Genomic DNA, 23472 nt, shown 5'->3' on the forward strand with positions numbered 1-23472 from the left:
TATATTATGGCAAGCTCAAATAAGTAAAGGGAAACGACAGTCCGTCATTACTTTAAGACATGAAGGTCAGTCAATACGGAAAGTTTCAAGGACTTTGAAAGTTTCTTCAAGTGCAGTTGCAAAAACCATTGAGCACTATAATGAATCTGACTCTCATGAGGACCGCCACAGGAAAGGAGACCCAGAGTTACCTCTGCTGCAGAGGATAAGTTCATTAGAGTTAACTGGCTCTCATGAGGACCGCCACAGGAAAGGAGACCCAGAGTTACCTCTGCTGCAGAGGAGACGTTCATTAGAGAGTTAACTGGCTCTCATGAGGACCGCCACAGGAAAGGAGACCCAGAGTTACCTCTGCTGCAGAGGAGACGTTCATTAGAGAGTTAACTGGCTCTCATGTGGACCGCCACAGGAAAGGAGACCCAGAGTTACCTCTGCTGCAGAGGATAAGTTCATTAGAGTTAACTGGCTCTCATGAGGACCGCCACAGGAAAGGAGACCCAGAGTTACCTCTGCTGCAGAGGAGACGTTCAAGTAATATCTCAACATCAACTGTTCATTGGAGACTATGTGAATCAGGCCTTCCTGGTCGAATTGCTGCAACGAAACCACTACTAATGGACACCAATAAGAAGAAGAGACTTGCCTGGCCCAAGAAACAAGAGCATTGGGCATTAGACCGGTGGAAATCTTGTCTTTTGGTCTAATGAGTCCGAATTTGAGATATTTGGTTCCAACGGCCGTGTCTTTGTGTGACCCAGAATAGGTGAACGGATGATCTACACATATGTGGTTCCCACTGTGAAGCATGGAGGAGGAGGTGTGATGATGTGGGGGTGCTTTGATTTATTTAGAATTCAAGGCACACTTAACCAGCATGGCTACCACAGCATTCTGCAGCAACACGCCATCCCATCTGGTTTGCGCTTAGAGTGACTATCATTTGGTTTTCAACAGGACAATGACCCAACACACATCCAGGCGGTGTAAGGGCTATTTTACCAAGATGGAGAGTGATGGAGTGCTGCATCAGATGACCTGGCCTCCACAATCACCCAACTTCAACCAAATTGGTTGGTTTGGGATGAATTGGACCTTTAGAGTGAAGGAAAAGCAGCCAACATGTGCTCAGCATATGTGGGAACTCCTTCAAGACTGTTGGAAAAGCATTCCAGGTGAAGCTGGTCGAGCAAATGCCAAGAGTGTGCACAGCTGTCATCAATGCAAAGGGTGGCTACTGTAAACAATCTCAAATATAAAATATATTTTGATTTGTTGGTTACTACATGATTCCATATGTGTTATTTCATAGGTTTGATGTCTTCCCTATTATTCTACAATGTAGAATAAGTTAAAATAAAGAAAAACCCTTGAACGAGTGGGAGTGTCCAAACTTTTGACTGGTACTGAATATCTCGCTAGCAAGTTTCCTTTTTAGACAGTTGTTATCAAGACAGTGGTTATGATCGTCACTGTTTACTGGCAACAATTTTTGGATTCCGTTTTTCCGTTAACCGACATCTGTTATAACAAAGTTATAACACGTCATTCGGGAAAATTCATACATTTTCCGGCGCTCTGGCACTCTCTTACTAAAGTGCTCTGTGGTAGAATGCCTATCGATTCTCACAGTGTGAAAGCAGCTCGGGCCGTCTCTCACGTCTCGTCTCATCTCATCTCACCCGTCCCAGTCCTGGAGAGACAATGACGTCGTGACGATCTGTCAGGTTTTGAGTTGGTTTGATGAGGTAGGAGCAGGAGGTCAGATGAGGGCGTGAATTGTTTGTTTACTGACATTACTAACTCTCTAACCTTCCTCTCCCCCCTCTTCCTCTTCAGGTGACCTTTAAACCAGACCTGACCACAGCAGAGGTCCATGATGACAGCATCCAAGGCCCTCTGAAGGTACGAGACCGGCCAGGCCAGCCTCAGGCCACTACTGTTGTCTTAACCTCTTCATTACAAATGTATCTTTTCAAGTCTACATGAAGTGATCAGGACTTAGTCACCATAGCCAGATAAATGTCAGCCAGTATTGAATGTTAACAGCAGTATGTCTGGTCTGTCAGGTTGGTGCTGTAGTAGAGGTGAAGAACCCTGATGGAGTGTACCAGGAAGCTTCCATCAACAAGCTGACTGACTGCAGTATATACACTGTTGGTGAGTCAAGTCTTTTTCTCTGTCGTTTTATTGGTACTTGTATATATACCAATATATACTGTTGGTGAGTCCCTGGTGGGGACTATCACTGTATATACTGTTGGTGAGTCCCTGGTGGGGACTATCACTGTATATACTGTTGGTGAGTCCCTGGTGGGGACTATCGCTATATATACTGTTGGTGAGTCCCTGGTGGGGACTATCACTGTATATACTGTTGGTGAGTCCCTGTTGGGGACTATCACTGTATATACTGTTGGTGAGTCCCTGGTGGGGACTATCACTGTATATACTGTTGGTGAGTCCCTGTTGGGGACTATCACTGTATATACTGTTGGTGAGTCCCTGGTGGGGACTATCACTGTATATACTGTTGGTGAGTCCCTGGTGGGGACTATTACTGTATATACTGTTGGTGAGTCCCTGGCGGGGACTATCACTGTATATACTGTTGGTGAGTCCCTGTTGGGGACTATCACTGTATATACTGTTGGTGAGTCCCTGGCGGGGACTATCACTATATATACTGTTGGTGAGTCCCTGTTGGGGACTATCACTATATATACTGTTGGTGAGTCCCTGGTGGGGACTATTACTGTATATACTGTTGGTGAGTCCCTGGTGGGGACTATCACTATATATACTGTTGGTGAGTCCCTGGTGGGGACTATCGCTATATATACTGTTGGTGAGTCCCTGGTGGGGACTATCACTGTATATACTGTTGGTGAGTCCCTGTTGGGGACTATCACTGTATATACTGTTGGTGAGTCCCTGGTGGGGACTATCACTGTATATACTGTTGGTGAGTCCCTGTTGGGGACTATCACTGTATATACTGTTGGTGAGTCCCTGTTGGGGACTATCACTGTATATACTGTTGGTGAGTCCCTGTTGGGGACTATCACTGTATATACTGTTGGTGAGTCCCTGGTGGGGACTATCACTGTATATACTGTTGGTGAGTCCCTGGTGGGGACTATCACTGTATATACTGTTGGTGAGTCCCTGGTGGGGACTATCACTGTATATACTGTTGGTGAGTCCCTGGTGGGGACTATCACTATATATACTGTTGGTGAGTCCCTGGTGGAGACTATCGCTATATATACTGTTGGTGAGTCCCTGGTGGGAACTATCACTGTATATACTGTTGGTGAGTCCCTGGTGGGGACTATCACTGTATATACTGTTGGTGAGTTCCTGGCGGGGACTATCGCTATATATACTGTTGGTGAGCACTGTTTGGTTCTATCACTATATATACTGTTGGTGAGTCCCTGGTGGGGACTATCGCTATATATACTGTTGGTGAGTCCCTGGCGGGGACTATCGCTATATATACTGTTGGTGAGCACTGTTTGGTTCTATCACTATATATACTGTTGGTGAGCACTGTTTGGTTCTATCACTATATATACTGTTGGTGAGAACTGTTTGGTTCTATCACTATATATACTGTTGGTGAGCACTGTTTGGTTCTATCACTATATATACTGTTGGTGAGCACTGTTTGGTTCTATCACTATATATACTGTTGGTGAGCACTGTTTGGTTCTGTCTATCACTATATGTACTGTTGGTGAGCACTGTTTGGTTCTGTCTATCACTATATATACTGTTGGTGAGCACTGTTTGGTTCTGTCTATCACTATATATACTGGTGGTGAGCACTGTTTGGTTCTGTCTGTCACTGTATATACTGTTGGTGAGCACTGTTTGTTCTATCACTATATATACTGTTGGTGAGCAGTGTTTGGTTTTGTCTATCACTATATATACTGTTGGTGAGCACTGTTTGGTTCTGTCTATCACTGTATATACTGTTGGTGAGCACTGTTTGGTTCTGTCTGTCACTATATATACTGTTGGTGAGCATGTTTGGTTCTGTCACTATATATACTGTTGGTGAGCACTGTTTGGTTCTATCACTATATATACTGTTGGTGAGCACTGTTTGGTTCTGTCTGTCACTATATATACTGTTGGTGAGCACTGTTTGGTTCTATCACTATATATATACTGTTGGTGAGCACTGTTTGGTTCTGTCACTATATATACTGTTGGTGAGCACTGTTTGGTTCTGTCTGTCACTATATATACTGTTGGTGAGCATGTTTGGTTCTGTCACTATATATACTGTTGGTGAGCACTGTTTGGTTCTATCACTATATATACTGTTGGTGAGCACTGTTTGGTTCTGTCTGTCACTGTATATACTGGTGGTGAGCACTGTTTGGTTCTGTCTGTCACTATATATACTGTTGGTGAGCATGTTTGGTTCTGTCACTATATATACTGTTGGTGAGCATGTTTGGTTCTATCACTATATATACTGTTGGTGAGCACTGCTTGGTTCTATCACTATATATACTGTTGGTGAGCATGTTTGGTTCTATCACTATATATACTGTTGGTGAGCACTGTTTAGTTCTATCACTATATATACTGTTGGTGAGCACTGCTTGGTTCTATCACTATATATACTGTTGGTGAGCACTGTTTGGTTCTATCACTATATATACTAATGGTGAGCACTGTTTAGTTCTATCACTATATATACTGTTGGTGAGCACTGCTTGGTTCTGTCACTATATATACTGTTGGTGAGCACTGTTTAGTTCTATCACTATATATACTGTTGGTGAGCATGTTTGGTTCTATCACTATATATACTGTTGGTGAGCACTGCTTGGTTCTATCACTATATATACTGTTGGTGAGCATGTTTGGTTCTATCACTATATATACTGTTGGTGAGCACTGTTTAGTTCTATCACTATATATACTGTTGGTGAGCACTGCTTGGTTCTATCACTATATATACTGTTGGTGAGCACTGTTTGGTTCTATCACTATATATACTAATGGTGAGCACTGTTTAGTTCTATCACTATATATACTGTTGGTGAGCACTGCTTGGTTCTATCACTATATATACTGTTGGTGAGCACTGTTTAGTTCTATCACTATATATACTGTTGGTGAGCACTGTTTGGTTCTGTCACTGTATATACTGTTGGTGAGCACTGTTTGGTTCTATCACTGTATATACTGTTGGTGAGCACTGTTTGGTTCTGTCTATCACTATATATACTGTTGGTGAGCATGTTTGGTTCTATCACTATATATACTGTTGGTGAGCACTGTTTAGTTCTATCACTATATATACTGTTGGTGAGCACTGCTTGGTTCTATCACTATATATACTGTTGGTGAGCACTGTTTGGTTCTATCACTATATATACTGTTGGTGAGCACTGCTTGGTTCTATCACTATATATACTGTTGGTGAGCACTGTTTAGTTCTATCACTATATATACTGTTGGTGAGCACTGTTTGGTTCTGTCACTGTATATACTGTTGGTGAGCACTGTTTGGTTCTATCACTGTATATACTGTTGGTGAGCACTGTTTGGTTCTGTCTATCACTATATATACTGTTGGTGAGCATGTTTGGTTCTATCACTATATATACTGTTGGTGAGCACTGTTTAGTTCTATCACTATATATACTGTTGGTGAGCACTGCTTGGTTCTATCACTATATATACTGTTGGTGAGCACTGTTTGGTTCTATCACTATATATACTGTTGGTGAGCACTGTTTAGTTCTATCACTATATATACTGTTGGTGAGCACTGCTTGGTTCTATCACTATATATACTGTTGGTGAGCACTGTTTAGTTCTATCACTATATATACTGTTGGTGAGCACTGTTTAGTTCTATCACTATATATACTGTTGGTGAGCACTGCTTGGTTCTGTCACTATATATACTGTTGGTGAGCACTGTTTAGTTCTATCACTATATATACTGTTGGTGAGCACTGCTTGGTTCTGTCACTATATATACTGTTGGTGAGCACTGTTTAGTTCTATCACTATATATACTGTTGGTGAGCACTGCTTGGTTCTATCACTATATATACTGTTGGTGAGCACTGTTTAGTTCTATCACTATATATACTGTTGGTGAGCACTGTTTAGTTCTATCACTATATATACTGTTGGTGAGCACTGTTTGGTTCTGTCACTATATATACTGTTGGTGAGCACTGTTTAGTTCTATCCCTATATATACTGTTGGTGAGCACTGTTTAGTTCTATCACTATATATACTGTTGGTGAGCACTGCTTGGTTCTATCACTATATATACTGTTGGTGAGCACTGTTTGGTTCTATCACTATATATACTGTTGGTGAGCACTGTTTAGTTCTATCACTATATATACTGTTGGTGAGCACTGCTTGGTTCTATCACTATATATACTGTTGGTGAGCACTGTTTGGTTCTATCACTATATATACTGTTGGTGAGCACTGTTTAGTTCTATCACTATATATACTGTTGGTGAGCACTGCTTGGTTCTATCACTATATATACTGTTGGTGAGCACTATTTAGTTCTATCACTATATATACTGTTGGTGAGCACTGTTTGGTTCTGTCACTATATATACTGTTGGTGAGCACTGTTTAGTTCTATCCCTATATATACTGTTGGTGAGCACTGTTTGGTTCGGTCTATCACTGTATATACTGTTGGTGAGCACTGTTTGGTTCTGTCTATCACTATATACACTGTTGGTGAGCACTGTTTGGTTCTGTCTGTCACTATATATACTGTTGGTGAGCACTGTTTGGTTCTGTCTGTCACTATATATACTGTTGGTGAGCATGTTTGGTTCTGTCACTATATATACTGTTGGTGAGCACTGTTTGGTTCTATCACTATATATACTGTTGGTGAGCACTGTTTGGTTCTATCACTGTATATACTGTTGGTGAGCACTGTTTGGTTCTGTCTATCACTATATATACTGTTGGTGAGCACTGTTTGGTTCTATCACTATATATACTGTTGGTGAGCACTGTTTGGTTCTATCACTATACAGTGGGGCAAAAAAGTATTTTGTCAGCCACCAATTGTGCAAGTTCTCCCACTTAAAAAGATGAGAGAGGCCTGTAATTTTCATCATAGGTACACTTCAACTATGACAGACAAAATGATTTTAAAAAATCCAGAAAATCACATTGTAGGATTTTTAATGAATTTATTTGCAAATTATGGTGGAAAATAAGTATTTGGTCACCTACAAACAAGCAAGATTTCTGGCTCTCACAGACCTGTAACTTCTTCTTTAAGAGGCTCCTCTGTCCTCCACTCGTTACCTGTATTAATGGCACCTGTTTGAACTTGTTATCAGTATAAAAGACACCTGTCCACAACCTCAAACAGTCACACCCATGCACATACACACACCGACACAACACAAACACACACATACAATGCATTCGATAAGTATTCAGACCCCTTGACTTGTTCCACATTTTGTTACATTACAGCCTTATTCTAAAATGGATTAAACTATATACCTCATACTGACAAAGCAAAAACGGGTATTTACAATGTTTACTAAATACATTTACATATTTACAGAAGTTTTCATACCCTTCTATTATGAGAATTGAAATTGAGCTCAGGCTCATCCTGTTTCCATTGATCATCCTTGAGATGTTTCTACAACTTGATTAGAGTCCACCTGTGGTACATTCAATTGATTTAAAATCACATCTTATTGGTCACATACACATATTTAGCAGATGTTATTGCAGGTGTACTCCCTGTTCACCCACGACTGTGTGGCCATGCACGCCCCCAACTCAATCATCAAGTTTGCAGACGACACTACAGTGGTAGGCTTGATTACCAACAACAACGAGACTGCCTACAGGGAGGAGGTGAGGGCCCTCGGAGTGTGGTGTCAGGAAAATAACCTCACACTCAACGTCAACAAAACAAAGGAGATGATCGTGGACTTAAGGAAACAGCAGAGGGAGCACCCCCCTATCCACATTGACGGGACAGTAGTGGAGAAGGTGGAAAGTCACGGACAAACTGAAATGGTCCACCCACACAGACAGCATTGTGAAGAAGGCGCAGCAGCGCCTCTTCAACCTCAGGAGGCTGAAGAAATTCAGCTTGTCACCAAAAACTTTTACAGATGCACAATCGAGAGCATCCTTTCGGGCTGTATCACCGCCTGGTACGGCAACTGCACCGCCCTCAACCGCAGGCCTCTCCAGAGGGTGGTGCGGTCTGCACAACGCATCACCGGGGGCAAACTACCTGCCCTCCAGGACACCTACACCACCCGATGTCACAGGAAGGCCAAAAAGATCATCAAGGACCCGAGCCACGGCCTGTTCACCCCAATATCATCCAGAAGTCTAGGTCAGTACAGGTGCATCAAAGCTGGGACCGAGAAGACTGAAAAACAGCTTCTATCTCAAGGCCATCAGACTGTGAAATAGCCACCACTGGCCGGCTAACACCTGATTACTCAACCCTGCACCTTAGAGGCTGCTGCCTGATATAGAGTGCATTCAGGAAGTATTCAGACCTTTCAACTTTTTCCACATTTTGTTATGTTATGATTCTAAAATGGATTACATTATTTTTTTCCCCTCATCAATCTACATACAATACTCCATAACGACAAAGCGAAAACAGGTTTTTACGGCGGTGCAGTTGCCGTACCAGGCGGTGATATAGCCTGACGGGATGTTCTCAATTGTGCATCTGTAAGGCTTTGTGAGGGTCTTAGGTGACAAGCCACATTTCTTCAGGTTCCTGAGGTTGAAGAGACACTTGTGTCTTCTTCACCATGCTGTCTGTGTGGGTGGACCATTTCAGGTTGTCAGTGATGTGTACGCTGAGGAACTTAACACTCCACTACTGTCCAGTAGATGTGGATAGGGTGGTGCTCCCTCTGCTGTTTCCTGAAGTCCTCTATCATCTCCTTTGTTTTGTTGATGTTGAGTGAGAGGTTATTTTCCTGGCACCACACTCCCAGGGCATCACCCCCTCTCTGTGGGCTGCCTCGTCATTGTTGGTAATCAGGTCTACAACTGTTGTGTCGTCTGCAAACTTGATGATTGAGTTGGAGGCGTGGCAACGCAGTCATGGGTGAACAGGGAGAACAGGAGGGGGCTGAGTAAGCACCCTTGTGGGGCCCCAGTGTTGAGGACCCAGTTGCACAGGGCGGAGTTCAGACCCAGGTCCCAGAGCTTAATGATGAGCTTGGAGGGTACTATGGTGTTGAAGGCTGAGCTATAGTCAATGAATAGCATTTTTACATAGGAATACTCTTGTCCAGATGGGATATGGCAGTGCAATGGCGATTGGATTATCTGTGGATCTGTAGGGGTGGTAAGCAAGTTGAAGTGGGTCTAGGGTGTCAGGTAAGGTAGAGCTGATATGATGATAGAAGTGAGTACTGCGGGGCAATAGTAATTTAGTTCAGTTACCTTTCCTTTCTTGGGAACAGGAACAATGGTGGACATCTTGAAGCAAGTGGTAACAGCAGACTGGGATAGGGAGTGATTAAATATGTCCGTAAACACTCCAGCCAGCTGGTCTGAGCATGCTCTGAGGACGCGGCTAGGGATACCGTCTGTGCAGGTAGCCCTGCGAGGGTTAACATGCTTAAATGTCTTACTCACAGAACCCACCTTGGCCGCGTCGGTGGTACTGTGGTATCCTCAAAGCGGGTGAAGGTGTTTAGTTTGTCCGGGAGGAAGAACCTTCCACCGAAGGTTAACAACCATCTCTGTAGCACTCCACCAATCAGGCCTTTATGGTAGCGTGGCCACTCCTCAGTAAAAGGAACATACAAGATTCTCTGGTCTGATGAAACCAAGATTGAACTCTTTGGCCTGAATGATAAGCACCACGTCTGGAGGAAACCTGGCACCATCCCTACAGTGAAGCATGGTGGTGCCAGCATCATTGTTTTTCAGCAGCAGGGACTGGGAGACTAGTCAGGATCGAGGGAAAGATGAATGAAGCAAAGTACAGAGAGATCCTTGATGAAAACCTGCTCCAGAGCGCTCAGCATCTCAGACTGGGGCGAAGGTTCACCTTCCAACCGGACAATGAACCTAAGCACACAGACAAGACAACGCAGGAGTAACTAGCTGTGCAGCGACTCTCCCCATCCAACCTGACAGCTTGAAGAGGATCTGCAGAGAAGAATGGGTTTAACTTCCCAAATACAGGTGTGCCAAGCTTGTAGTGTCATTCCCAAGAAGACTCGAGGCTGTAATTACTGAAACGCCAAAGGTGCTTCAACAAAGTACCAAGAAGGGCCTTTTCCCTTTATTCAGATTACAACTGCTCACTTTTGGTTATTTGAAAACAAAATCATCTCCAAAATATAGTTATTTTTTTAAACAGTTTGAAAATACATAACAAATAACACAGCAAATATTGTGGTTAAACTCAAATATACTAATTGAGTAAATATATATATAAATATATATATATAAAAAAATAATGTTTTTTTTTAATCAATGTATATATAAAGAAAAGGTATAATTTTTGTGAATGATATCATAAATAGGACGGGTGGAGTTATGTCACACATGCAGCTAACACAGATATCTGGAAATGTCTGCTCTACCCAAAATTACAACCAACTAATTGCAGCATTACCACAAAAATGGAAGAGGCAAGTAGAAGGGGAAAAAAATAAGGAACTTGTATGTCGGCCCTGTATTAAAAAACATAAATGGTTAGAGAAAAGTGTGATAAATAAAAACATATACCTATTTCATTTAAGGAACAAAAAACTGACCGCTGTGGGTTTATGAACTGACACGCAAAGTGACGCCAGATTCACAACTTTTCTATTTAAATTATTAATCACAATTCTTGCAACAATAGAATGTTATATATGTATGCACGGCCAGGTGGACTGGGGAGGAGTCATCAGGCCAGGTAGTCCTGAGGCATGGTCCTAGGGGAGAGAGGGGGAAGAGAGAGAGTGAACGAGAGAATTAGAGGGAGCGTACTTAAATTCACACAGGACTCCAGATGAGACAGGAGTCCACCTGGTCGTGCTGCTGCTCCAGTTTCAACTGTTCTGCCTGAACCTTGATATGGTCACTAATGTAACCAGGAGGAGAGGCGTCATTTAACACCGTCCCGCCATGTTTCAGTCAGATAAATCACATCAAGGTTATGATCAGTGATTAGTTCATTGACTATGAGTGCCTTGGAAGTGAAGGATGTAACATTAAGTAGTTTCCTATGTGAGGTATCGCAATCTCTTTCAATAACGACAGGAAATGGAGGAGGTTTTTATTCCAGTGAGAATGCAAAGGCAAACACCGTCATGTTTAGTTTTTCCCAACCTAGATCGAGGCACAGACACGGTCTCAATGGGGATAGCTGAGCTGACTACACGGACTGTGTTAGTGGCAGACTCCACTAAGCTGGCAGGCTGGCTAACAGCCTGCTGCCTTGCCTGCACCCTATCTCATTGTGGAGCTAGAGGAGTTAGAGCCCTGTCTATGTTCGTAGATAAGATGAGAGCACCCCTCCAGCTAGGATGGAGTCCGTCACTCCTCAGCAGGTCAGGCTTGGTTCTGTTTGTGGGTGAGTCCCAGAAAGAGGGCCAATTATCTACAAATTCTACATTTTGGGAAGGGCAGAAAACAGTTTTCAACCAGCGATTGAGTTGTGAGACTATGCTGTAGAGCTCATCACTCCCCCTAACTAGGAGTGGGCCAGAGACAATTACTCGATGCCGACACATCTTTCTAGCTCATTTACATGCTGAGGCTATGTTGCGCTTGGTGACCTCTGACTGTTTCATCCTAACATCGTTGGTGCCGACGTGGATAACAATATCTCTATACTCTCTACACTCGCCAGTTTTAGCTTTAGCCAGCACCATCTTCAGATTAGCCTTAACGTCGGTAGCCCTGCCCCCTGGTAAACAGTGAATGATCGCTGGATGATTCGTTTTAAGTCTAATACTGCCGGTAATGGAGTCGCCAATGACTAGAGTTTTACATTAGTCAGAGCTAATGGTGGGAGGCTTCAGCATCTCAGACCCCGTAACGGGAGGAGTAGAGACAAGAGAAGGCTCGGCCTCTGACTCCGACTCGCTGCTTAATGGGGAAAACCGGTTGAAAGTTTCTGTCGGCTGAATGAGAGACACCGGTTGAGCGTTCCTACAGCATTTCCCTCCAGAAGCCATGAGAAAGTTGTCCGGCTGTGGGGACCGTGCGAGGGGATTTATACCAATGTTACTATCTGTACTTACTGGTGGCACAGACACTGTTTCATCCTTTCCTACACTTAAAGTACCCTTGCCTAACGATTGCGTCTGAAGCTGGGCTTGCAGCTCAGATATCCTGTCGCCAGGCGATAGTTCTCCTTGTGAGACTGTGTCCAAAAGGGTCCTATTCCCAATATGGGACCTCATCAAAAGTAGTGCACTATAACGGGAATAGGGCCCTGGTCTATAGTAGTGCACTATAACGGGAATAGGGCCCTGGTCTATAGTAGTGTACTATATAGAGAATAGGGTCCTGGTCTATAGGAGTGCACTATAACTGGAATTGGGCCCTGGTCTATAGTAGTGCACTATAACGGGAATAGGGCTCTGGTCTATAGTAGTGCACTATATAGGGAATAGGGCCCTGGTCTATAGTAGTGCACTATATAGGGAATAGGGCCCTGGTCTATAGTAGTGCACTATATAGGGAATAGGGCCCTGGTCTATAGTAGTGTACTATATAGAGAATAGGGTCCTGGTCTATAGGAGTGCACTATAACTGGAATTGGGCCCTGGTCTATAGTAGTGCACTATATAGGGAATAGGGTCCTGGTCTATAGGAGTGCACTATAACTGGAATTGGGCCCTGGTCTATAGTAGTGCACTATATAGGGAATAGGGCTCTGGTCTATAGTAGTGCACTATATAGGGAATAGGTCTCTGGTCTAAAGTAGTGCACTATATAGGGAATAGGGCCCTGGTCTATAGTAGTGCACCATAACGGGAATTGGGTGCCGTTTGGGAATCCGCATTCCTGCGTGTGTAGAGTAGATGCCATGGTCTTTATTCTGCCTAACTGCTCTTTCCTCTCTCCCTCTCTCCAGTGTTTGATGATGGTGACGAGAAGACACTGAGGCGTTCCTCTCTCTGCCTGAAGGGAGCGCGTCACTTTGCAGAGAGCGAGGCAAGTCTCTGTTGAACTTTACCTCCGTTTTACTACAGTCCTCGGCTGTGTTCCAAACGACCCCCTATTCCCCATAGAGCTCTAGTCAAGAGTAGTGCACCAAGTAGGGAATAGGGGGCCATCTGGAACATACGCTGACATTTTATCTGGGAAACAGCTCTTCCCTCAGTCACTTCCTGCTCTTTTTCAATCTTTTAGCCAACAGACACATGTGATCTCCCTCTTCACTTGCTGATTTTCTACCAAGGCTGTTTGTTCATTAATAATCAAAGTGAAGTGAAGCTTCAGTTGTTTTGTTTCTTAAATGCAGCAGAGAATGTTTTCAGCCACTCTGCTGAATGTCAGTACCCTCATCAACATGGTGCTGTAGAAAATCACTTCTTTTTTGTTCTTTCCTCATTTAATACAGTTGTTTACATACACTTAGGTTGGAGTCATTAAAACTCGTTTTTCAACCACTCCACAAATTTCTTGTTAACAAACTATAGTTTTTGGCAAGTCGGTTAGGACATCTACTTTGTGCATGACACAAGTAATTTTTCCAACAATTGTTTACAGACAGATTATTTCACTTAAAATTCACTGTATCACAATTCCAGTGGGTCAGAAGTTTACATACACTAAGTTGACTGTGCCTTTAAACAGTTTGGAAAATTCCAGAAAATGATGTCATGGCTTTAGAAGCTTCTGATAGGCTAATTGACATAATTTGAGTCAATTGGAGGTGTACCTTTGGATGTATTTCAAGGCCTACCTTCAAACTCGAAGTGCCTCTTCGCTTGACATCATGGAAAAATCAAAAGAAATCAGCCAAGACTTTAGAAAACAATTGTAGACCTCCACAAGTCTGGTTCATCCTTGGGAGCAATTTCCAAACGCCTGAAGGTACCATGCTCATCAAACAATAGTACACAAGTATGAACACCATGTGACCACACAGCCGTCATACCGCTCAGGAAGGAGACGTGTTCTGTCTCCTAGAGATTAATGTACTTTGGTGCGAAAAGTGCAAATCAATCCCAGAACAACAGCAAAGTACCTTGTGAAGATGCTGGAGGAAACAGGTACAAAAGTATCTATATCCACAGTAAAACGAGTCCTATATCGACATAACCTGAAATGCCGCTCACCAAGGAAGAAGCCACTGCTCCAAAACACCATCCCAACCGTGAAGCACGGGTGTGGCAGCATCATGTTGTGGGGGTGCTTTGCTGCAGGAGGGACTGGTGCACTTCACAAACTAGATGGCATCATGAGGCAGGAAAAGTATGTGGATATATTGAAGCAACATCTCAGGACATCAGTCAGGAAGTTAAAGCTTGGTCACAAATGGGTCTTCCAAATGGACAATGACCCAAAGCATACTTCCAAAGTTGTGGCAAAATGGCTTAAGGACAACAAAGTCAAGGTATTGGAGTGGCCCTCACAAAGCCCTGACCTCAATCCTATAGAAAATGTGTGGGCAGAACTGAAAAAGTGTGTGTGAGCAAGGAGGCCTACAAACCTGACTCAGTTACACCAGCTCTGTCAGGAGGAATGGGCCTAAATTCACCCAACTTATTGTGGGAAGCTTGTGGAAGGCTACCCAAAAAGCTTGACCCAAGTTAAACAATTTAAAGGAAATGCTACCAAATACTAATTGAGTGCATGAAAACTTCTGACCCACTGGGAATGTGATGAAAGAAATAAAAGCTGAAATGAATAATTCTCTCTACTATTATTCTGACATTTCACATTCTTAAAATAAGGTGGTGATCCTAACTGACCTAAGACAGGGAATTTTTATTAAGATTAAATGTCAGGAATTGTGAAAGGTGTATGTAAACTTCTGACTTCAACTGTACATATTGTTAACTGTTAGTGTTTTAACAGTCATGATTCACCATTCCCCCTCTGGTTTAGTTGTGCTAACCTGTCCCCTAGCTCTAACCTGTCCCCAGCTCTAACCTGTCCCCAGCTCTAACCTGTCCCCCAGCTCTAACCTGTCCCCTAGCTCTAACCTGTCCCCAGCTCTAACCTGTCCCCCAGCTCTAACCTGTCCCCTAGCTCTAACCTGTCCCCCAGCTCTAACCTGTCCCCCAGCTCTAACCTGTCCCCTAGCTCTAACCTGTCCCCTAGCTCTAACCTGTCTCCCAGCTCTAACCTGTCCCCCAGCTCTAACCTGTCCCCTAGCTCTAACCTGTCCCCCAGCTCTAACCTGTCCCCTAGCTCTAACCTGTCCCCCAGCTCTAACTTGTCCCCCAGCTCTAACCTGTCCCCCAGCTCTAACCTGTCCCCCAACTCTAACCTGTCCCCCAGCTCTAACCTGTCCCCCAGCTCTAACCTGTCTCCCAGCTCTCTCTAACCTGTCCCCCAGCTCTCTCTAACCTGTCTCCCAGCTCTCTCTAACCTGTCTCCCAGCTCTCTCTAACCTGTCCCCCAGCTCTAACCTGTCCCCCAGCTCTAACCTGTCTCCTAGCTCTAACCTGTCCACCAGCTCTCTCTAACCTGTCCCCCAGCTCTCTCTAACCTGTCCCCCAGCTCTAACCTGTCCCCTAGCTCTAACCTGTCCCCTAGCTCTAACCTGTCTCCCAGCTCTAACCTGTCTCCCAGCTCTAACCTGTCTCCCAGCTCTCTCTAACCTGTCTCCCAGCTCTCTCTAACCTGTCTCCCAGCTCTCTCTAACCTGTCCCCCAGCTCTCTCTAACCTGTCCCCCAGCTCTCTTTAACCTGTCTCCCAGCACTAACCTGTCTCCCAGCACTAACCTGTCCCCCAGCTCTAACCTGTCCCCCAGCTCTAACCTGTCCCCCAGCTCTAACCTGTCTCCCAGCTCTCTCTAACCTGTCCTCCAGCTCTAACCTGTCCCCCAGCTCTAACCTGTCTCCCAGCTCTCTCTAACCTGTCCCCCAGCTCTCTCTAACCTGTCCCCCAGCTCTAACCTATCCCCCAGCTCTAACCTGTCTCCTAGCTCTAACCTGTCCCCCAGCTCTCTCTCTAACCTGTCCCCAGCTCTAACCTGTCCCCTAGCTCTAACCTGTCCCCCAGCTCTAACCTGTCCCCCAGCTCTAACCTGTCCCCCAGCTCTAACCTGTCTTCCAGCTCTAACCTGTCCCCTAGCTCTAACCTGTCCCCCAGCTCTAACCTGTCCCCCAGCTCTCTCTAACCTGTCCCCCAGCTCTCTCTAACCTGTCCCCCAGCTCTAACCTGTCTCCCAGCTCTAACCTGTCCCCCAGCTCTAACCTGTCCCCCAGCTCTAACCTGTCCCCTAGCTCTAACCTGTCCCCTAGCTCTAACCTGTCCCCTAGCTCTAACCTGTCCCCTAGCTCTAACCTGTCCCCCAGCTCTAACCTGTCTCCCAGCACTAACCTGTTCCCCAGCTCTAACCTGTCCCCCAGCTCTAACCTGTCCCCCAGCTCTAACCTGTCCCCCAGCTCTAACCTGTCCCTCAGCTCTAACCTGTCTCCCAGCTCTCTCTAACCTGTCCCCCAGCTCTCTCTAACCTGTCCCCCAGCTCTCTCTAACCTGTCCCCCAGCTCTCTCTAACCTGTCCCCCAGCTCTAACCTGTCCCCCAGCTCTCTCTAACCTGTCCCCCAGCTCTCTCTAACCTGTCCCCCAGCTCTAACCTGTCCCCAGCTCTAACCTGTCCCCTAGCTCTAACCTGTCTCCCAGCTCTAACCTGTCTTCCAGCTCTAACCTGTCCCCTAGCTCTAACCTGGCCCCCAGCTCTAACCTGTCCCCCAGCTCTCTCTAACCTGTCCCCCAGCTCTAACCTGTCCCCCAGCTCTAACCTGTCTCCCAGCTCTAACCTGTCCCCCAGCTCTAACCTGTCCCCCAGCTCTAACCTGTCCCCTAGCTCTAACCTGTCCCCTAGCTCTAACCTGTCCCCCAGCTCTATCCTGTCCCCCAGCTCTAACCTGTCCCCCAGCTCTAACCTGTCCCCCAGCTCTCTCTAACCTGTCCTCCAGCTCTAACCTGTCCCCCAGCTCTAACCTGTCTCCCAGCTCTCTCTAACCTGTCCCCCAGCTCTCTCTAACCTGTCCCCCAGCTCTCTCTAACCTGTCCCCCAGCTCTAACTTGTCCCCCAGCTCTAACCTGTCTCCTAGCTCTAACCTGTCCCCCAGCTCTCTCTAACCTGTCCCCCAGCTCTCTCTAACCTGTCTCCCAGCTCTAACCTGTCTCCCAGCTCTAACCTGTCTCCCAGCTCTAACCTGTCTCCCAGCTCTCTCTAACCTGTCTCCCAGCTCTCTCTAACCTGTCTCCCAGCTCTCTCTAACCTGTCCCCCAGCTCTCTCTAACCTGTCCCCCAGCTCTCTCTAACCTGTCCCCCAGCTCTAACCTTTCCCCCAGCTCTAACCTGTCTCCTAGCTCTAACCTGTCCCCCAGCTCTCTCTAACCTGTCCCCCAGCTCTAACCTTTCCCCCAGCTCTAACCTGTCTCCTAGCTCTAACCTGTCCCCCAGCTCTCTCTAACCTGTCCCCCAGCTCTCTCTAACCTGTCCCCCAGCACTAACCTGTCCCCCAGCTCTAACCTGTCCCCCAGCTCTAACCTGTCCCCCAGCACTAACCTGTTCCCCAGCTCTCTCTAACCTGTCCCCCAGCTCTCTCTAACCTGTCCCCCAGCTCTCTCTAACCTGTCCCCCAGCTCTAACCTGTCCCCTAGCTCTAACCTGTCCCCTAGCTCTAACCTGTCTCCCAGCTCTAACCTGTCTCCCAGCTCTCTAACCTGTCTCCCAGCTCTCTCTAACCTGTCTCCCAGCTCTCTCTAACCTGTCCCCCAGCTCTCTCTAACCTGTCCCCCAGCTCTAACCTATCCCCCAGCTCTAACCTGTCTCCTAGCTCTAACCTGTCCCCCAGCTCTCTCTCTAACCTGTCCCCAGCTCTAACCTGTCCCCTAGCTCTAACCTGTCCCCCAGCTCTAACCTGTCCCCCAGCTCTAACCTGTCCCCCAGCTCTAACCTGTCTTCCAGCTCTAACCTGTCCCCTAGCTCTAACCTGTCCCCCAGCTCTAACCTGTCCCCCAGCTCTCTCTAACCTGTCCCCCAGCTCTCTCTAACCTGTCCCCCAGCTCTAACCTGTCTCCCAGCTCTAACCTGTCCCCCAGCTCTAACCTGTCCCCCAGCTCTAACCTGTCCCCTAGCTCTAACCTGTCCCCTAGCTCTAACCTGTCCCCTAGCTCTAACCTGTCCCCTAGCTCTAACCTGTCCCCCAGCTCTAACCTGTCTCCCAGCACTAACCTGTTCCCCAGCTCTAACCTGTCCCCCAGCTCTAACCTGTCCCCCAGCTCTAACCTGTCCCCCAGCTCTAACCTGTCCCTCAGCTCTAACCTGTCTCCCAGCTCTCTCTAACCTGTCCCCCAGCTCTCTCTAACCTGTCCCCCAGCTCTCTCTAACCTGTCCCCCAGCTCTCTCTAACCTGTCCCCCAGCTCTAACCTGTCCCCCAGCTCTCTCTAACCTGTCCCCCAGCTCTCTCTAACCTGTCCCCCAGCTCTAACCTGTCCCCAGCTCTAACCTGTCCCCTAGCTCTAACCTGTCTCCCAGCTCTAACCTGTCTTCCAGCTCTAACCTGTCCCCTAGCTCTAACCTGGCCCCCAGCTCTAACCTGTCCCCCAGCTCTCTCTAACCTGTCCCCCAGCTCTAACCTGTCCCCCAGCTCTAACCTGTCTCCCAGCTCTAACCTGTCCCCCAGCTCTAACCTGTCCCCCAGCTCTAACCTGTCCCCTAGCTCTAACCTGTCCCCTAGCTCTAACCTGTCCCCCAGCTCTATCCTGTCCCCCAGCTCTAACCTGTCCCCCAGCTCTAACCTGTCCCCCAGCTCTCTCTAACCTGTCCTCCAGCTCTAACCTGTCCCCCAGCTCTAACCTGTCTCCCAGCTCTCTCTAACCTGTCCCCCAGCTCTCTCTAACCTGTCCCCCAGCTCTCTCTAACCTGTCCCCCAGCTCTAACTTGTCCCCCAGCTCTAACCTGTCTCCTAGCTCTAACCTGTCCCCCAGCTCTCTCTAACCTGTCCCCCAGCTCTCTCTAACCTGTCTCCCAGCTCTAACCTGTCTCCCAGCTCTAACCTGTCTCCCAGCTCTAACCTGTCTCCCAGCTCTCTCTAACCTGTCTCCCAGCTCTCTCTAACCTGTCTCCCAGCTCTCTCTAACCTGTCCCCCAGCTCTCTCTAACCTGTCCCCCAGCTCTCTCTAACCTGTCCCCCAGCTCTAACCTTTCCCCCAGCTCTAACCTGTCTCCTAGCTCTAACCTGTCCCCCAGCTCTCTCTAACCTGTCCCCCAGCTCTAACCTTTCCCCCAGCTCTAACCTGTCTCCTAGCTCTAACCTGTCCCCCAGCTCTCTCTAACCTGTCCCCCAGCTCTCTCTAACCTGTCCCCCAGCACTAACCTGTCCCCCAGCTCTAACCTGTCCCCCAGCTCTAACCTGTCCCCCAGCACTAACCTGTTCCCCAGCTCTCTCTAACCTGTCCCCCAGCTCTCTCTAACCTGTCCCCCAGCTCTCTCTAACCTGTCCCCCAGCTCTAACCTGTCCCCTAGCTCTAACCTGTCCCCTAGCTCTAACCTGTCTCCCAGCTCTAACCTGTCTCCCAGCTCTCTAACCTGTCTCCCAGCTCTCTCTAACCTGTCTCCCAGCTCTCTCTAACCTGTCTCCCAGCTCTCTCTAACCTGTCCCCCAGCTCTAACCTGTCTTCCAGTTCTAACCTGTCCCCCAGCACTAACCTGTCCCCCAGCTCTAACCTGTCCCCCAGCTCTAACCTGTCCCCCAGCTCTAACCTGTCCCCCAGCACTAACCTGTTCCCCAGCTCTCTCTAACCTGTCCCCCAGCTCTAACCTGCTGTTTGCTGTTGGTCTCTGTTCCAGACACTAGATCGCCTCCCTCTCACCAACCCTGAGCACTTCGGCACTCCTGTCATCGGCAAGAAGGGGAACCGGGGACGCAGGTCCAATCCAGTGTGAGTATCTCCCTCTGTAAACTGTTGACTCCACCCTGGGCTGGGGACTGGGCTGTTGACTCCACGCTGGGCTGGGGACTGGGCTGTTGACTCCACCCTGGGCTGGGGACTGGGCTGTTTACTCCACCCTGGGCTGGGGACTGGGCTGTTGACTCCACCCTGGACTGGGGACTGGGCTGTTGACTCCACCCTGGGCTGGGGACTGGGCTGTTGACTCCACCCTGGGCTTGGGACTGGGCTGTTGACTCCACCCTGGACTGGGGACTGGGCTGTTGACTCCACCCTGAACTGGGGACTGGGCTGTTGACTCCACCCTGGGCTGGGGACTGGGCTGTTGACTCCACCCTGGGCTTGGGACTGGGCTGTTGACTCCACCCTGGACTGGGGACTGGGCTGTTGACTCCATCCTGAGCTGGGGACTGGGCTGTTGACTCCACCCTGAGCTGGGGACTGGGCTGTTGACTCCACCCTGGGCTGGGGACTGGGCTGTTGACTCCACCCTGGGCTTGGGACTGGGCTGTTGACTCCACCCTGGGCTGGGGACTGGGCTGTTGACTCCACCCTGGGCTGGGGACTGGGCTGTTGAGTAGCAACAGAGCGGACGGAGTCCAAGGGCGGAGTCCTAGAGCGGACGGAGTCCAAGAGCGGACAGAGTCCTAGAGCGGAGTCCTAGAGCGGACGGAGTCCAAGAGCGGACAGAGTCCAAGAGCGGACGGGGTCCAAGAGCGGAGTCCTAGAGCGGACAGAGTCCAAGAGCGGAGTCCTAGAGCGGACGGAGTCCTAAAGCGGACAGAGTCCAAGAGCGGACGGAGTCTTAGAGCGGACAGAGTCTTAGAGCGGACGGAGTCTTAGAGCGGACGGAGTCTTAGAGTGGACGGAGTCTTAGAGCGGACAGAGTCTTAGAGCGGACGGAGTCTTAGAGCGGACGGAGTCTTAGAGCGGACGGAGTCTTAGAGCGGACGGAGTCTTAGAGCGGACGGAGTCTTAGAGCGGACGGAGTCTTAGAGCGGACGGAGTCTTAGAGCGTACGGGGTCCTAGAGCGGATGGAGTCCTAAATATTTTTTAAAAGTATTGTATTTGGGACAAATCATTCACTAAACCCGAAACCTCAACTAAATATTGTAATAAATAATGTGGAAATGAAGCAAATTGAGGATACTAAACTGATTGGAGTAACCCTGGATTATCATGGTCAAAACATATTGATGCAGTAGTATGGGGAGAAGTTTGTCCATAATAAAGTGATGCTCTACCTTCTTAACAGCACTATCAACAAGGCAGGTCCTACAGGCCCTAGTTTTGTCACACCTGGACAACTTTTCAGTCATGTGGTCAGGTGCCACAAAGAGGGATCTCGGAAAATTGAGCTGCTGCTGGCGTACAGCTCAGACACCCGTGACTACCCAACAAGACATGCTACAAGATGTCTCTTCACAGTCCCCAAGTCCAGAACAGACTATGGAAGGTGCACAGTACTACATAGAGCCATGACTACATGGAACTCTATTCCACAGTACTACATAGAGCCATAACTACATGGAACTCTATTCCACAGTACTACATAGAGCCATGACTACATGGAACTCTATTCCACAGTACTACATAGAGCCATGACTACATGGAACTCTATTCCACAGTACTACATAGAGCCATGACTACATGGAACTCTATTCCACAGTACTACATAGAGCCATGACTACATGGAACTCTATTCCACAGTACTACATAGAGCCATAACTACATGGAACTCTATTCCACAGTACTACATAGAGCCATGACTACATGGAACTCTATTCCACAGTACTACATAGAGCCATGACTACATGGAACTCTATTCCACAGTACTACATAGAGCCATGACTACATGGAACTCTATTCCACAGTACTACATAGAGCCATGACTACATGGAACTCCATTCCACAGTACTACATAGAGCCATGACTACATGGAACTCTATTCCACATCAGGTAACTGATGCAGAAGTAGAATCAGATTAAAAAAACATAAAAATACACCTTATGGAACAGCGGGGACTGTGAAGCAACACAAACACACACATGGATTTAGTACTGTAGATATGTGGTTGTGAAGAGGCCTGAGGGCACACAGCCTGGGATTTTTTTACCTTTATTTGACTAGGCAAGTCAGTTAAGAACAAATTCTTATTTTCAATGACGGCCTAGGAACAGTGGGTTAACTGCCTGTTCAGGGGCAGAACGACAGCTCGGGGATTTGAACTTGCAACCTTTCGGTTACTAGTTCAACGCTCTAACCACTAGGCTATCTGCTGGTTACTAGTCCAACGCTCTAACCACTAGGCTACCTGCCGGTTACTAGTTCAACGCTCTAACCACTAGGCTACCTGCTGGTTACTAGTCCAACGCTCTAACCACTAGGCTATCTGCTGGTTACTAGTTCAACGCTCTAACCACTAGGCTACCTGCCACCTCTACACTCTAACCACATTGCTACCTGCCACCTCTACACTCTAACCACTAGGCTACCTGCCGCCCCTACACTCTAACCACTAGGCTACCTGCCGCCCCTACACTCTAACCACTAGGCTACCTGCCGCCCCTACACTCTAACCACTAGGCTACCTGCCTCCTCTACACTCTAACCACTAGGCTACCCTGCCGCCCCTACACTCTAACCACTAGGCTACCTGCCGCCCCTACACTCTAACCACTAGGCTACCTGCCGCCTCTACACTCTAACCACTAGGCTACCTGCCGTCCCTACACTCTAACCACTAGGCTACCTGCCGCCCAACACTCTAACCACTAGGCTACCTGCCGCCCAACACTCTAACCACTAGGCTACCTGCCGCCCAACACTCTAACCACTAGGCTACCTGCCGTTCCTACACTCTAACCACTAGGCCACCTGCCGCCCCTACACTCTAACCACTAGGCTACCTGCCGTCCCTACACTCTAACCACTAGGCTACCTGCCGCCCCTACACTCTAACCACTAGGCTACCTGCCGTCCCGGAATGTATTGTAATGTTTTTTTAAATGTGTAAACTGTATTAATGTTACTGGACCCCAGGAAGAGTAGCTGTTGCCTTGGCAGGAACTAATGGGGATCCATAATAAACCCCAGGAAGAGTAGCTGCTGCCTTGGCAGGAACTAATGGGGATCCATAATAAACCCCAGGAAGAGTAGCTGCTGCCTTGGCAGGAACTAATGGGGATCCATAATAAACCCCAGGAAGAGTAGCTGCTGCCTTGGCAGGAACTAATGGGGATCCATAATAAACCCCAGGAAGAGTAGCTACTGTCTTGGCAGGAACTAATGGGGATCCATAATAAACCCCAGGAAGAGTAGCTGCTGCCTTGGCAGGAA

General features: G+C 47.4%; 1 protein-coding gene across 7 annotated transcripts in view; it reads left to right on the top strand.

Moving 5' to 3' along the window:
• The window catches only part of arid4b (AT-rich interaction domain 4B), a 214190-nt gene that overhangs the window by 56867 nt on the left and 133851 nt on the right, over nucleotides 1-23472 (top strand). For all 7 annotated transcript variants that reach the window (XM_036945928.1, XM_036945930.1, XM_036945933.1 and 4 more), the window contains 4 exons: nucleotides 1837-1902; nucleotides 2067-2157; nucleotides 13119-13198; nucleotides 20031-20122. In XM_036945928.1, coding sequence (XP_036801823.1) covers nucleotides 1837-1902; nucleotides 2067-2157; nucleotides 13119-13198; nucleotides 20031-20122 — 329 coding nt within the window. The remainder of the gene's footprint in view (nucleotides 1-1836; nucleotides 1903-2066; nucleotides 2158-13118; nucleotides 13199-20030; nucleotides 20123-23472) is intronic.

This window comes from Oncorhynchus mykiss, chromosome 16 (genome assembly GCF_013265735.2).
Source record: "Oncorhynchus mykiss isolate Arlee chromosome 16, USDA_OmykA_1.1, whole genome shotgun sequence".
Taxonomy (NCBI): domain Eukaryota; kingdom Metazoa; phylum Chordata; class Actinopteri; order Salmoniformes; family Salmonidae; genus Oncorhynchus; species Oncorhynchus mykiss.